The 12667-nt window shown below is 39.7% G+C and overlaps 1 protein-coding gene across 1 annotated transcript in view; it reads left to right on the forward strand.

The window, feature by feature from the left end:
* Positions 1 to 852: 852 nt before the first annotated feature.
* The window catches only part of CIT (citron rho-interacting serine/threonine kinase), a 68351-nt gene continuing 56536 nt past the window's right edge, over positions 853 to 12667 (forward strand). Inside the window, exons 1-9 of the mRNA XM_058816422.1 lie at positions 853 to 946; positions 1125 to 1250; positions 2001 to 2142; positions 3418 to 3593; positions 4477 to 4578; positions 4769 to 4911; positions 5749 to 5842; positions 7195 to 7398; positions 7917 to 8070. Coding sequence (XP_058672405.1) covers positions 1155 to 1250; positions 2001 to 2142; positions 3418 to 3593; positions 4477 to 4578; positions 4769 to 4911; positions 5749 to 5842; positions 7195 to 7398; positions 7917 to 8070 — 1111 coding nt within the window. The 5' untranslated portion in view covers positions 853 to 946; positions 1125 to 1154. The remainder of the gene's footprint in view (positions 947 to 1124; positions 1251 to 2000; positions 2143 to 3417; positions 3594 to 4476; positions 4579 to 4768; positions 4912 to 5748; positions 5843 to 7194; positions 7399 to 7916; positions 8071 to 12667) is intronic.

Here is a 12667-nt window from a genome sequence, read left to right on the forward strand (position 1 = left end):
CACTTTAAAGTTAATCACTCTGTATCTGAATAAAACGGCCGTATAGAAAGGGTCATAAAGGTCAGACAAGCATTTTACAGAATGAAATTTAAAGCTTCTGAAAAGCTTTCCATTTCCCCTCTGGCTGCCCTACCTGGCAGCAGCTGCTGCCAACTATGACGTCTAGGGTAGGGCTGAGCCAGCTCCACTCAGAACCACTGGGAATGTGTCATTTTTCCCTTTTACGATTCGGCACAAAAATAAACAAACAAACAAAAAGACGTGAAATACTCGACAAGCGTGAGCAAACCCGTGAGGGCAGAGCAGCGCCAGCGGTGTCCGAAGGCTTGCCTGTGCTCCCTCCGGAGCTGGGGAAGCCCCGCGGCACCGGAGTCCCCTCAGAGTCCCCTCAGGGTCCCCTCAGGGTCCCCTCAGAGCCCGCGGCCGCTCCCGCCCTCACGGGGCCGCCGCCACACCCAGGCAGAGCTTCCGGCCCCGCCGGCTTGCGATTGGCCCGCTCCGCGGTACCAGAAGTGACGTCAGCAGCCCCACGCCCATCGCGCCGTTCAAACGCTGGCGGCGGTAAAAGCGGGGAGCGCGCGGGGACTGAGGGGACCCAGGGGGCTCCGGGAGCGGGGCGACCCTGAGGGGCGGAACGGAGCTTGCGGTGGAGCAGCTCTGAGAGGGACCCGGGGCTCGGGATGGGGCAGCTCTGAGAGGGACCCTGGGCTCGGGATGAGGCAGCTCTGAGTGGGATCGGAGCTTGGGATGGGGCAGCTCTGAGGGGAACCCGGGTCCGCCCGCTGTAACCTCCGGGGTCTGGGGGGCTCCGTGCCCTCCCTGCAAGGCGGTGGGGTCACTGTCCCTGCAGGTGTTTAGGGAAAGGCTGGCCGAGGTGCTGAGTGCCACAGGGAAGGTGGCACGGTGGGGTTCGCTCACTGGATGGTCTCGGAGGGTCTTCTTCAATGTAATTGCTTCTGTGCTTCTCCCCACTTTATTGCTGGGGTGCTCCCAGCCTTTAAACTTATAAATTTTGTCCCCGAGGAAAAGTAGATGTTACTTAGATTACATCCCCCCTCATGCATGTTTTTTACTTAGAGTCAGCCAGCCAAGTGCTTCCTGAATGTCCCTGTTCACTTTTTCAGGTGCTTGTTTCAATGAGATAAGCTCTAAAGATGTTGAAGTTTAAATGTGGAGCCCGAAATCCAGTCGAGGCAGGACCGATGGAGCCCATCACCAGCCGAGTGTCTCGGCTAAATCTGCTCTTTCAGGTGAAGGACATCTGGCCTGGGAAAGGCTGATCCTGGTTTTGTTCTTGTCCTGATCTCCAGTATCTCAAAATACAGCTTTGCTTGTTTGGGTGCTGAAACCATGCCTGTGTTATTCTTTGGGGTAACTAGGTGAAGCTCAAGGTGCACCTGGTTTGCACAAAATTCAGTTGATAGGAACTGCTGTAATGTTTTGTGCATCTGCTGATGTTTTAACCGGATAGATTTTTCCACTTAAATATGGAATATTGCTTTCTGTAATATTTAGTTTTTTTCATGAGTGAAGAAGCTGTGGGTTTGTCCCAAGATGAATTTACCTAAGGGGCTGCTTTTTCATCATCTGAGGTCCAACAGCTTTTCCTTCCAGAGCTACTGTTGATGCTGATTTCTCCAATTGTTTGTACCATGGAAAGACCTGCATGATGCAGTGTCAAGGAAAAAGCCAGTCAGATCAGAGTCATCAGGAGGATATAGATTGTTAAAATTTGAATAACAGCTTTCTTGAGACTGGTAGTTTAGTTGCTTGAAACTTTAAAGGATTGCTTTGTCTACAAGAAAAATACCTGTAACAGCTATTACAGATGGACTTAGTGAGTTGATATATTTACATCACACTTCTGTATCATTTGCTTAATTTCTGAAGTAGTGATTTTAAAATGGATATATATTATCTGCTCTATACATCTGTTATTGATTTGAGGCTTTTCATTGTTGTCTGAGACTCCATCTGCTGTTGCTGCTTTTTTTTTCCAGGGGAAGCCACTCTTTGTGACTCAACAGCAGATGTCTCCTCTCTCCCGGGAAGGCATCCTTGATTCATTATTTGTTCTTTTTGAAGAATGCAGAAACCCTGCTTTAATGAAAATTAAACATGTTGGCAACTTTGTCAAGAAGTGTAAGTTTGTTTACACTAATTTTCAGGTGTCACTTTATAAAACAGTTCTTAAGAATCTGGATGTTAGAGTAATGCTTTAGTTGCTTTGATTGTAACCCAGGACTTTGAGCATCTGATTCTTTGTTGGCAGACTCAACTCTGCAAAGGGGATCTTGGCAATCTTGGTAAGGATTTGTTCAGGTCCAAGAAGATCAAATGCAAGTGGCTTTTGAAGTGCTGTGACTCAAATGTGCCTCCTTCTTAGTCTGTACTGTATTTATATTTGAAGAGGTGCTTTCTTGGAAAGTGAGTACTGGCTACAGCAAAGCTCTGAGTGTGCACCACAGAAGGATGTCAGAAGTTTAGAGCAGGGTGGTGACTCTGAGAGAAAAAAAGATTTGAGAGAGAAACTTGGTAATCTCTGGCTCTTTCAAAATACCTTTTGGATTCCATGTGTTACCAAAGTTCTGCATGTGTAACTTGTAAAGAAGTATTTCTGTGCTTCAGAAATGCAGGTCCTAAAGGTGTAAATATTTTATTGATAATGTGCCCAGAATCCTTTTGAGGAAGAGCAAAGAAAATTTCCATCAATTTTTCCATTAAAATGTAGCAGAAACACATTGGATTTCAAGTAACACCTTGTGTCCCCCATTATAATTCCACCCAATGATTTGTAGTATTATTAGCAGACAGAAATTTTCTGCTAGTTTGAAGAATTTTTAGAACAATCTCCTGTGAGTGACTGATAATCACAGTGCATGCTGGCTGGAACTAGTCAGTGGGAAACTTGAGCTGAATATCTGCAGTAAATGCCTGTGGTTGGTTGTTAGACAATAGACTGGTGCCTCCCTCAGGCAGAGGAGCAAACCCTGCCCCTGGACTGGAACTTGCTGGGTAAAGCCCTCATGTTTAGAGAATATACTTTGTATTGATAAAGGATGGCTGGAAAGAAATTAGGAACCAAAGAGCTTCTCAGGCTCTGATGTTATGAATGGGACAGAATTATGGTTGCCATGGGAACTGTCTTAGCATTTCCTGATCCTTTTGTATGTACCATATTTCAGACTTAACTCTGCATTGATACAGTCTTTTTCTAGTTCTGATGCATGCTGTTATTTTTAAGAAGCATATTCTGGAAAGATTTAACATTTCTTGAGAATCTGGAACTGAATGTTGGGATTTTTTTTGGTTTTGGTTTGCTGGAGCTTTTTAAATTTTATTCCCCAGTTTCTATGTTGTCTCTTTTTTATGAAATGCCAGTTGCCAAATGTAAAAACAAGTATTTTATTTTTATAGATGCAGAGGCTATCGCTGAACTAAAGGAACTGCAACCCAGTGTGAAGGACTTTGAAGTAAAGAGTGTGGTTGGCTGTGGTCACTTTGCAGATGTCAAAGTAGTGAGGGAGAAAGTCACTGGTGATGTCTATGCCATGAAGGTGATGAGCAAGGAGTCCTTGCTGGCACAGGAGCACGTATGTATATTTTTCTCTGATGAGACTAGGAGGATAAATTGCAATTTGTTGAACACTTCCTTTCTGTCACTATAATTAGAACTGAGTTAAAAATATATCTTGAGAAAGTTCATCCTGCGTTTGAGTGAAGCAATAAATTTGTGTGTAGTTTTGCTGTGTTTAAAAGCCATTGTGACAGTCTGTGGGTCTGTTGGATGAGGTGCCATCCTCAGGTACCAAAACATGGCCCTTGTTGTAAAGAGCTTCCCATGTAATTATAAGAAAAGAAAAACAGATGATGAAAACACTGAATCAGTATTGATCTTGTTGAAGATGGTTTGAATTTTCAGACAATCTATTCATTAAGTTGTTTTTTTTTTAAATTTTAAAGAGCAAAGTAGAATGTCAGGAGTGGGTGTGAAGGCAAACTGTGGTGACTGGATTTTTATGGAGAGCCTCTCGCTAGCTTGAGGAATGTGTTACTTGGAAACTTAAAAAAGGGATAATGGAGGTTGTTCTCATAGTTTGGTGAGAAACAGAAGTTAATCTTTGCTGACATGAGATGACAAGTAGGACAGAGATACTCCATGAGAGACCTCATGAATTTATACAATATCTGCATCAGTTGTTCCCAATACATGGTGCACCAAGGTTGCTCCTGATATCCCTCAGCATTGTTTGTGGCTAGGAGAAATGGAGCCCGACTAAAATTACCCTTTTTGGGCCCAGATTGACAAGAAAGCAAAGTATGGTGCTACCCTCACATGGCACTTGCTCAGGAAACAGCACTTAATGATTTCTGTGTAATTTTTTTGTGATGTGTGCCAAGTTTTTCTAAAACTAGGGGATTATAATGTATTCTCACTCCCTCTCATCATGATGTAACTGAACACTTTTTTGGTAGGTGTCATTTTTTGAGGAAGAACGCAGCATATTAGCTCAGAGCACCAGTCCATGGATTCCACAATTACAGTATGCATTTCAAGACAAGAAAAATCTCTACTTGGTAATGCCTAGTTTTTGATTTTCTCCTCTACTGAACACCATTGTTGTTGGTTTATTTTAAAGAATAATGTGATGGTTGAAATGTGCTTGTTTTCTGTAAATTTTCCTGCACTGTTTGATATATGCCCAGTGTCATACCGGGGAGTTGAATGGAATATCTTGTATATCTATTCCTTTAAAATTGTATGCAGGTTATGGAGTATCAGCCTGGAGGGGACTTGCTGTCACTCTTAAACAGATATGAGGACCAGCTGGATGAGAGCATGGTGCAGTTCTACCTTGCAGAGTTGGTTTTGGCCATTCACAGTGTCCATCAGATGGGTTATGTCCACCGGTATGTCAGGGTTCCTTTGGGTGCTTCTGTATCCTGTCCTCTTTCAGTATTTCACATGCTGTGTCAGAGGACAAAATTAGAAAATTAATCAGACTTCCAACTATAATTGTAGCTCAGGGCATTGACTTTGATGTAAAGTTCAGACCAATATCAAGAAAGGATTGTTACATATATTTTTCTGGAGGCTCAGTAAAAAGAAGCCTCAATGTTGCCCTATAAAAAATTTAAATATTTTCCATGGATTGCTGCTTTTGGCATCAAATCCTATGGGGAATTAATGTAATTGTTAAAAATGGTTGTGTGCTGATTGGTGAACAGGGCAGTATAGGATGTTGGAGTAGTTAAATATCACAGAGTTTTCTCTCAGGGCTTGGAGACAGTTACTGTGTGCATTTCCAAATCATAATGGTATTTAAAAAAACTATTCCATTCTGAGGGTGTGGATGGATATTATGTTCCAAGAGCTTGTAATGGCTGCACTTAGAGCATGGGCTGTGGCTTTCTAATGCAAGGTCACTAGCTGAATTTGGAAGATGTGAAGAATAAGTTCTGAGGGAATTTGGGAAGAAAACTACAAGGTACTTGACTGTGAGTCAGTTACAATGTGGTCAAGATGCAAAATCACCTTATCTTTTCATCTACTGTCAATATTTATTAACCTTCCATGAAATAAGGGGAGCTGTAATTCTTCCATATTTGCTTGGAAACAGGGAATTTTTGGAAAGACTCCTACTTGAAAGGCTTTATGCATTTGGTTGAATAGGGATATCCTGTTATCTGGGTGTGCCTGTAGGGAATGGTCTGGAAAGGTTCTGATTGCTTTCTTCTGGCTTACAGGGACATCAAACCAGAGAATGTTCTTATTGACAGAACAGGACACATTAAACTGGTGGATTTTGGGTCAGCTGCCAAAATGACAGTAAACAAAACGGTAATAATGTGGATTTCAACTTTGTCTGTGCCTTGTTTGGATAGTCCAGTTGAAAAGGGAAAACTAACTCAGTATCTGTCCTTTGATTACACCTTGCTCTTCTCTCTTCTGCCTTTCTTGTCTACTATGGAATCTAATTGTGTTTTTCCATTTGTGAATGGCTTTTCAAGCATGAGCTCAAGTATCTTGTTCAGCCCTCAGCAAATACATATTTACTTATTAAAATATTAATAAACAAGAAAGCAGACTTACCTTTACCTTTCTCATGGTGCTGCACTGGGCACAAAATCATATTTCTACAAGTTCTTACAGCTGTTCAATGCTGTGTTTAAAGGGGACATGGATTCATAGTTGGAATGAAAATCGTGCCTGTTGTAACCAAGTTCACATAACTTTGAAGACTGGGGAGCTCTTGATCAAAATGAGTCACATTTAAATATTCTGGGCTTCACTCACCACAAAGTACTGCATCAAATCTAAATCAGTGGAGTTTTTTATAAGTTGCTTGTAAGTTTTGGTAACTGCACACAACTTCCACTGAAAATTTTTAAAATTTAAATGTGTCTAAGTGAGAACATGAAGTTCTGTACCATATTTCTGTCTTGTTTTACAGTTTTTATTTTTCCATAACATTTTCTTTGTAATGTGATTCTTAATATCCTGTTTTTCCCTACTCTTACATTTTCAGTGCTTCTCTGCATTGCATTTTCCTTTGAAACTTTTTGTTCACACTATCTCTTCAGTCACTCATGGGTTTTTGTGTTAGCCTGCCTGCTGTTTTGTTTCATTCTTTATGCCACTCAGTACAAAAATGATTGTAGCATTGGCTCCTGCATTACCTTTTCTAAGCAGTCCAGAAATTCAAATCTTAGTACTTTGCTGATCATGAACACTAGGTAAAAAGGATGACAGGGAATGTAATGAGGGCAGGAAATAGTTCTGTCTGAACTTGACCATTTTTGAAATTTCAGCTATGATGTCCCTGTTAATACTAGTTGAAACAGAGTTAAAACAAACATCAGCTTAGTATTTCTGTGCTTTTTGGGATGCTACTTTTCTACTTTAGTAGTTTGTATTTTATAGTAACAATTAGCTCTGATAATTTGACTCTTTATATCAAATATATCAAACAAATCCCTTTGGTTACCAGCAGTTTTCTTAACCTGGTGCTTATTTGCTAAACAGCTTTGCTTAAAATTACTTTCTTAAAATTCACATGGAGGGCTGAAAATTATGTCTTTTTTAAAAAATAAAAAAAGAGTGGGGGGGGAAAAAGAAAACCTTTGTTTTATTACCAAGATGCCATTGAACAGAAAGTGCTGTAATTTCACTTGGTTTATCTTTGCTCCCAGGTAAATGCCAGGCTCCCTGTGGGCACACCTGACTACATGGCACCAGAGATGCTGACAGGGCTGGGAGGGGATGGCAAAGCCTCCTATGGCCCTGAGTGTGACTGGTGGTCCCTTGGAGTCATTGCCTATGAAATGATCTATGGGAGGTCTCCCTTCACTGAGGGCACTTCAGCAAAGACTTTCAATAACATCATGAACTTCCAGGTAGAGAGATCTCCTTCCCTGTTCTCAAGTAAAAAGGCTGTTTTTCTCAGCTTTGCATAAAAGTTTATGGATGTCTCTTACTTTGTCATAAAATATTTGGAATATATGCACTGTGCTGTATTTATATAGGTATTATAGGTGTCAAGTTATTTTTTGTAACAGGTGTCATCATTCCCAATTCAAAAAATGCTATGACCCACCCTTTGGAGGTTTGTGAGAATTTTCTGGGGAAATGTCTTGTTTTATTCCTCCATTTGTGTGTGCTATTGGCCATTGTTCAGCACAAGGTGCTGACCTGGGATACCATTTGCCTGGGTGGGAATGGTTGTTCCTGTGTTCTTATCTTTACTGCAGTAAATGCATATAAAAGCCTACTTGGATAAAATGCACCATGCTTTTATTTGTGTGCTATAAATATTCATCCTTTGTACCTGACATATCTCAGAATAATGAAACTTAATCTTCCTGTTCTGAGCCTGTTTTCCTACTGAGCAGAAATCCATTTCTTTCTAATGCAGAGATTTCTGAAGTTCCCAGAGGATGGGAAAGTTAGCAGTGACTTTCTTGACCTGATCCAGAGCCTGCTCTGTGGGCAGAAGGAAAGGCTGGGTTATGAGGATCTCTGCTGCCATCCATTTTTTTCTAAAATTGACTGGAACAATATCCGTAATTGTAAGTAGAATAAAATTGCTTTTAGAAACAATTTCTGGGTTTTTTGGTACTGGGAAAATTTATGCAATGAGTATTAAAGAGTGTTTGATCTGAATTATTCCTAACGAAACAGGACTGGTTTCTGGAGCAGGTGTTTTTAACAAAACAGCTCATTTTGGTTTTTGCAAAGGCCATGTTAACATCTCAGGTAAAAATTGTAAGGTAGAGGATGTTTTATTAAACTCCACATGAATTCCTGATGCAATTGCCATATTACTGCAGGCACTAGACTGGAAAATCAAAATGATCCTTTCCATGTCCTTCTTCAGATTAAAAGGCATCAGAATTTTTTTTCAGGCCTTTCCCACTTCAGTTTGCTAAATTTTGGCTTCATCTTTTCTTGTTGTTGTATCTTCACATTTCTCTTTTGTAACTTGTGAACCAACTTTACTTAAGGTTGGTTTGTTTTTTGTAGTTCCAGTAGGTGATGAAATGTCTGTGGCCATAGGGGCCATTGGAGCTTTTTGTCAAAGTCAATGGGGATAATGTATTATTGCTTTTTTTTTGGTGAAAAATCTGTTCATTCAACCAGGAATAGAATAAAACCAGTGAACCAGATAATTCTCTATGCAGAAAACTGTTTATAATACTATGCAAGCAATGGAATTTGGTATTTGGAAGTACTGAGGCACCAGCTCCATGGCAAAAGCAAATACTTCACAGTTCATCAGTGATCTCTGTGTGGGGATCTGATTGTGTTGGAGAGTATTTTAAATTATTTGGACTGTAAGATTATCTGGGCGAGCAACATGTCTGCCTTATGTTTTTTGTCAAATATGCTGTAAGGGAATGATTCTGCTCCATTTTCCATGATAAATTGCTAAGCCAGTGCTTCTCCTTTTGATGACTATCTCAGCACTTCAGCTGTCAGCTCCACAGACTGTTTGCTCACTTTTCTGTCGATTCATTAATTTTGAACTTGTGGAGCTGCTGTTCTGTTAAATTCCATTGTTTCTGCCCTTTGAGAGCCATTGAGCCTCGAGCCCTTTTCATCACTTTAGCATACATTTCCCAGTGCTCTCTGCCTTCTCTCCCTAGAGCCCTGCCTCAGCCACCAGTTTCTGTTCCTGAATTTAGTGTTGCATTTATATCATGTTGCCTCAGATATAGAGAGGAGAATGACATGTGAGCATATGTTCTGGTGTTTCCTTGGCAATTGCCTGTCTAGTATTCACACAGCTGCAGGAGTTAATGGAGCGTTTTGCCAATTTGTGTGACAGCAGTGATGCTGATGGACAAGCCACTAGGCAGCCCTGGTGTGGTTATAATGTTGGAATAATCATTTGGGGTTTAAAAAAATCCCATTTCTGTCTGCAGCTGGCCAGCAGATTGCATCATCATTCCCTGTAATATCCACACCTACCTACTGGGAGGTTTCATGCAGTTTTGACCCCTCATTTTGTTGTTATACCTCATACTTGATAAACCCCCACTGTAACTAGCACAAAACACAGCAGTGTCTGTGCTTCAAGCAGCAGATTCAATGTATCACCTATTGCTTTGCTCTCAGTAGTGGTTCTCCCTGTGCTGATTTTTCTGAGCAGTCTTTCTGTCATTCTGTTCAAAACCTAGGTCAGGTTTGACCTGAGCTATCTAAAAGCTAAAGGTTTCTTTCTAATCTTGACCTCTGCTGATAGAGGTGTTTAGCTGGAGAAATGGCAGCTTGAGAAGATGGGTGGTGGAAGAGGTCATAGGATTTAGATTTACATTAAAGAATCTCACTACCCCAAGTTAATCTGGTGAAAGACTTTAAGGTTATGGAGTGTTGGGGCTGGGTGATCCTAAACCCAACTGAAGTGACTCTGATCCACAATTGTTGGACAAATTCTGTGTCAGTATAATCAGACTTTGCTATAGTCTATAAGGGCAGTGATGTAATTTCTATTTCAGGCTGAGCAAGGTAGGGAAAAAAATTGGTACCTTTGCCTTGCAGGTTTTTAATTATCATGCTGAGAGCTCCAGGATAGCCATTCTTAATACACAGATTATGGTTAAGAATGTGTCATTAAGGGGCTTTTCAGTGTTACACTTTGTTGTTATGGTAACCTATGAAACACTTGACTTTTTAGTAAACCCGTTTCCAAAAGATCATTGCCTCTAAAAAAAGCTCCCAACTTCCCGAGGTCCAAGTAATGTATTTGTAAAAGCAGCTCTTAAGTTACAGAAACAGAATCAAACAATTAAACCTAAAGTCAGGTTTATCTGAATTTGTCTCAACAGGTGATTTTTCTCCTTTGTTGGAGTATTATACTGAAACACACAGAAATTCTGGTCTCTGTTGCTCTCTGCCTTTTTTTCTGCTATTTAATGACTTCTAAAGCTTATTTAAAAAACCCACCTGCAAACAGATACCATTGCACTTCCTCCCCAAAAATAAAATAAACTAAAACTTTCAAAAGTTTTTGTTCACTCACTGAAGAATTTTCTGAAAGTATTTTGGAATTTATTTACCTGAAATAAGCATATTTCTGTGATGATCAGGTATTTCACTAGAAAGTTGATAACAGAACCATTTGAGTACCTAAGAAGTATCTAAAATCAGAGGTAGAGAATGTGGGAATGACATACTTGAGTTATCAGCAACAAGGCTGCATTCTGTATAATTTTGGGAGTTTTTGGTTGTCTTTTGTTATTTGACATCCATAAACTACATCAGCTTTTTAATTTGGAATCAAAAATCTGCTTGCTGAAGTCTAGCTGGGAGATGGTCAGAAAACTTTGATCTGTATCAGCATAAAGAGCCTTTCATTTTAAGAATTGCTTTGTAATTACAATCCAAGAGGTCTTGAAAATGGAATGGGCTTGCACATGGAAACTATATATATGAAAAGACAAGAGTTATTGTCTTGTGCAAACAGAAAAACTCGAGAAAGTATTAAAGACTGATTTTTAAACTGTTTTCTGCTGTTAAAGAGGCAGGACCCAAATCTCATTATTCAAAAATCCAAGACACTTCTCCTTATGAACACCATGTTGTCATTCAGGATGTTAACAGTTACACATTGTAGTGTTTCATTTAAATTCTTGTCTTCAGAAAAATGTGTTGACTTGTTTCTTGAAGTGGACATCACTTGCACTGCAGGTTGGAAATCACTTTTATTAATAGAAATGTATGTGTTGGATCATTGTCTTGACAAAACACTAAAGGTGTTAAGATAATATTGTAATGATAGGTTAGAACAAGCACAGTGCATTTTTTATAAGTAGTCTTAGCAAAAATTTCCTTTAGTTTCATCATTGGGATTGTCTGTTTTTTCTTTCATAACACTTTCTCAAATAGGTCTGTTAGAGCCTGAGGAAGAGGAATGCCTAACCTATTTAAAAAGGCTGTGTGGATGCTTTTCCTCAGAAAGCATTTATAGATCACCTTGTAGATCAAGAAGAGACACATTTTTATCCTTAAGAAACATTCTGTATTGCCTTTAAGTTTCCTATTTCAGTTGAGTCTTTCACTGTCCCAGGGGAAATGCAGTCTCTCTTTTCTGAATTTGCATGAAAATATTTTGAAAGGATGGAAAGACCTGGTTAAGGCAATGTTCTTTGTACCAGTCATAAATACACACACTGAGGCAGAGTTTAAAAAAAAGGCTTTTTTCCATAAGAGACACTTTATCTAATCTTAATTATAAACTGATTAAAGTACTGGAGTATGTGTGGTGGTTTTGGATTTTTCCTTTTTTCTTTTTCCTTTTTTCTTTTTCTTTTTTTTTTTTTTTTCCGCTTAAACTTAGCAACCTACAACACCCCCTTTTCCTCTGAAAGTCATTCTTTGGAACAGATGGAAGAGGGTTACATCCTTCCACAAGTGGGGATGTATCTAGGCAAGGAATTGGCTTTTTTAAAACATGCAGTTCTCCACAAGATACTTTAAATGGTAAACAGAACATGTACGTTGTTGTAACGTGTCGGGGACAAAAGGAGCTCTTTGTACCCAACCAGTTTGTGAGAGTAGAAGCACTGGGTTTACTGATTCTTGAGTAATACTTTGGGGTGAGCCTGAGAAAAGTGCAAATTTGTCACCTTGTCAGATGTGATGGCTTGGTGCTCACATTCATTTCTCAGAGGCTTCTCTTGACCTCTACTGAAGGATCCTTTCCTTTAAAGAGAAAACTGATAAGCACATCAATGTATTTGCATTTACCATTCTTCATCTTGTTCTGAAATTGCTATGGTTGTGTGACAGCTTTCTGATTTTAAGCAAGAAATAATAAATAATAACTTAGCTAGACATTATGCCATGGCGTGACCCACCCTTGAGAACAAAATTGCTTGTCTGTTTTAGCTTGATTTCAGATTTACTCTGTTTTTTCTGTGTTAATTTGGACATCCGATAAAGGACTCCTTAGTCTAAAGAATAAAAAATCTATGAGGAAGCTACCATATTAATTAGCAACATCAGACAGAGTGGATCTAGCTTTTTTTTTTTCTCAGTTATTCCCTCTTACCCATAAGTGATATTTTTGTCCAACAGCTGAAACTTCTTCAGAAGTTCTGCTTCCCATTTTCAGCCACTGTTGACAAGTTCAGAACCACTTAACATCTAGAGGTGTTTTTGTCA

This window comes from Ammospiza caudacuta, chromosome 18, assembly GCF_027887145.1.
Source record: "Ammospiza caudacuta isolate bAmmCau1 chromosome 18, bAmmCau1.pri, whole genome shotgun sequence".
Lineage (NCBI taxonomy): Eukaryota > Metazoa > Chordata > Aves > Passeriformes > Passerellidae > Ammospiza > Ammospiza caudacuta.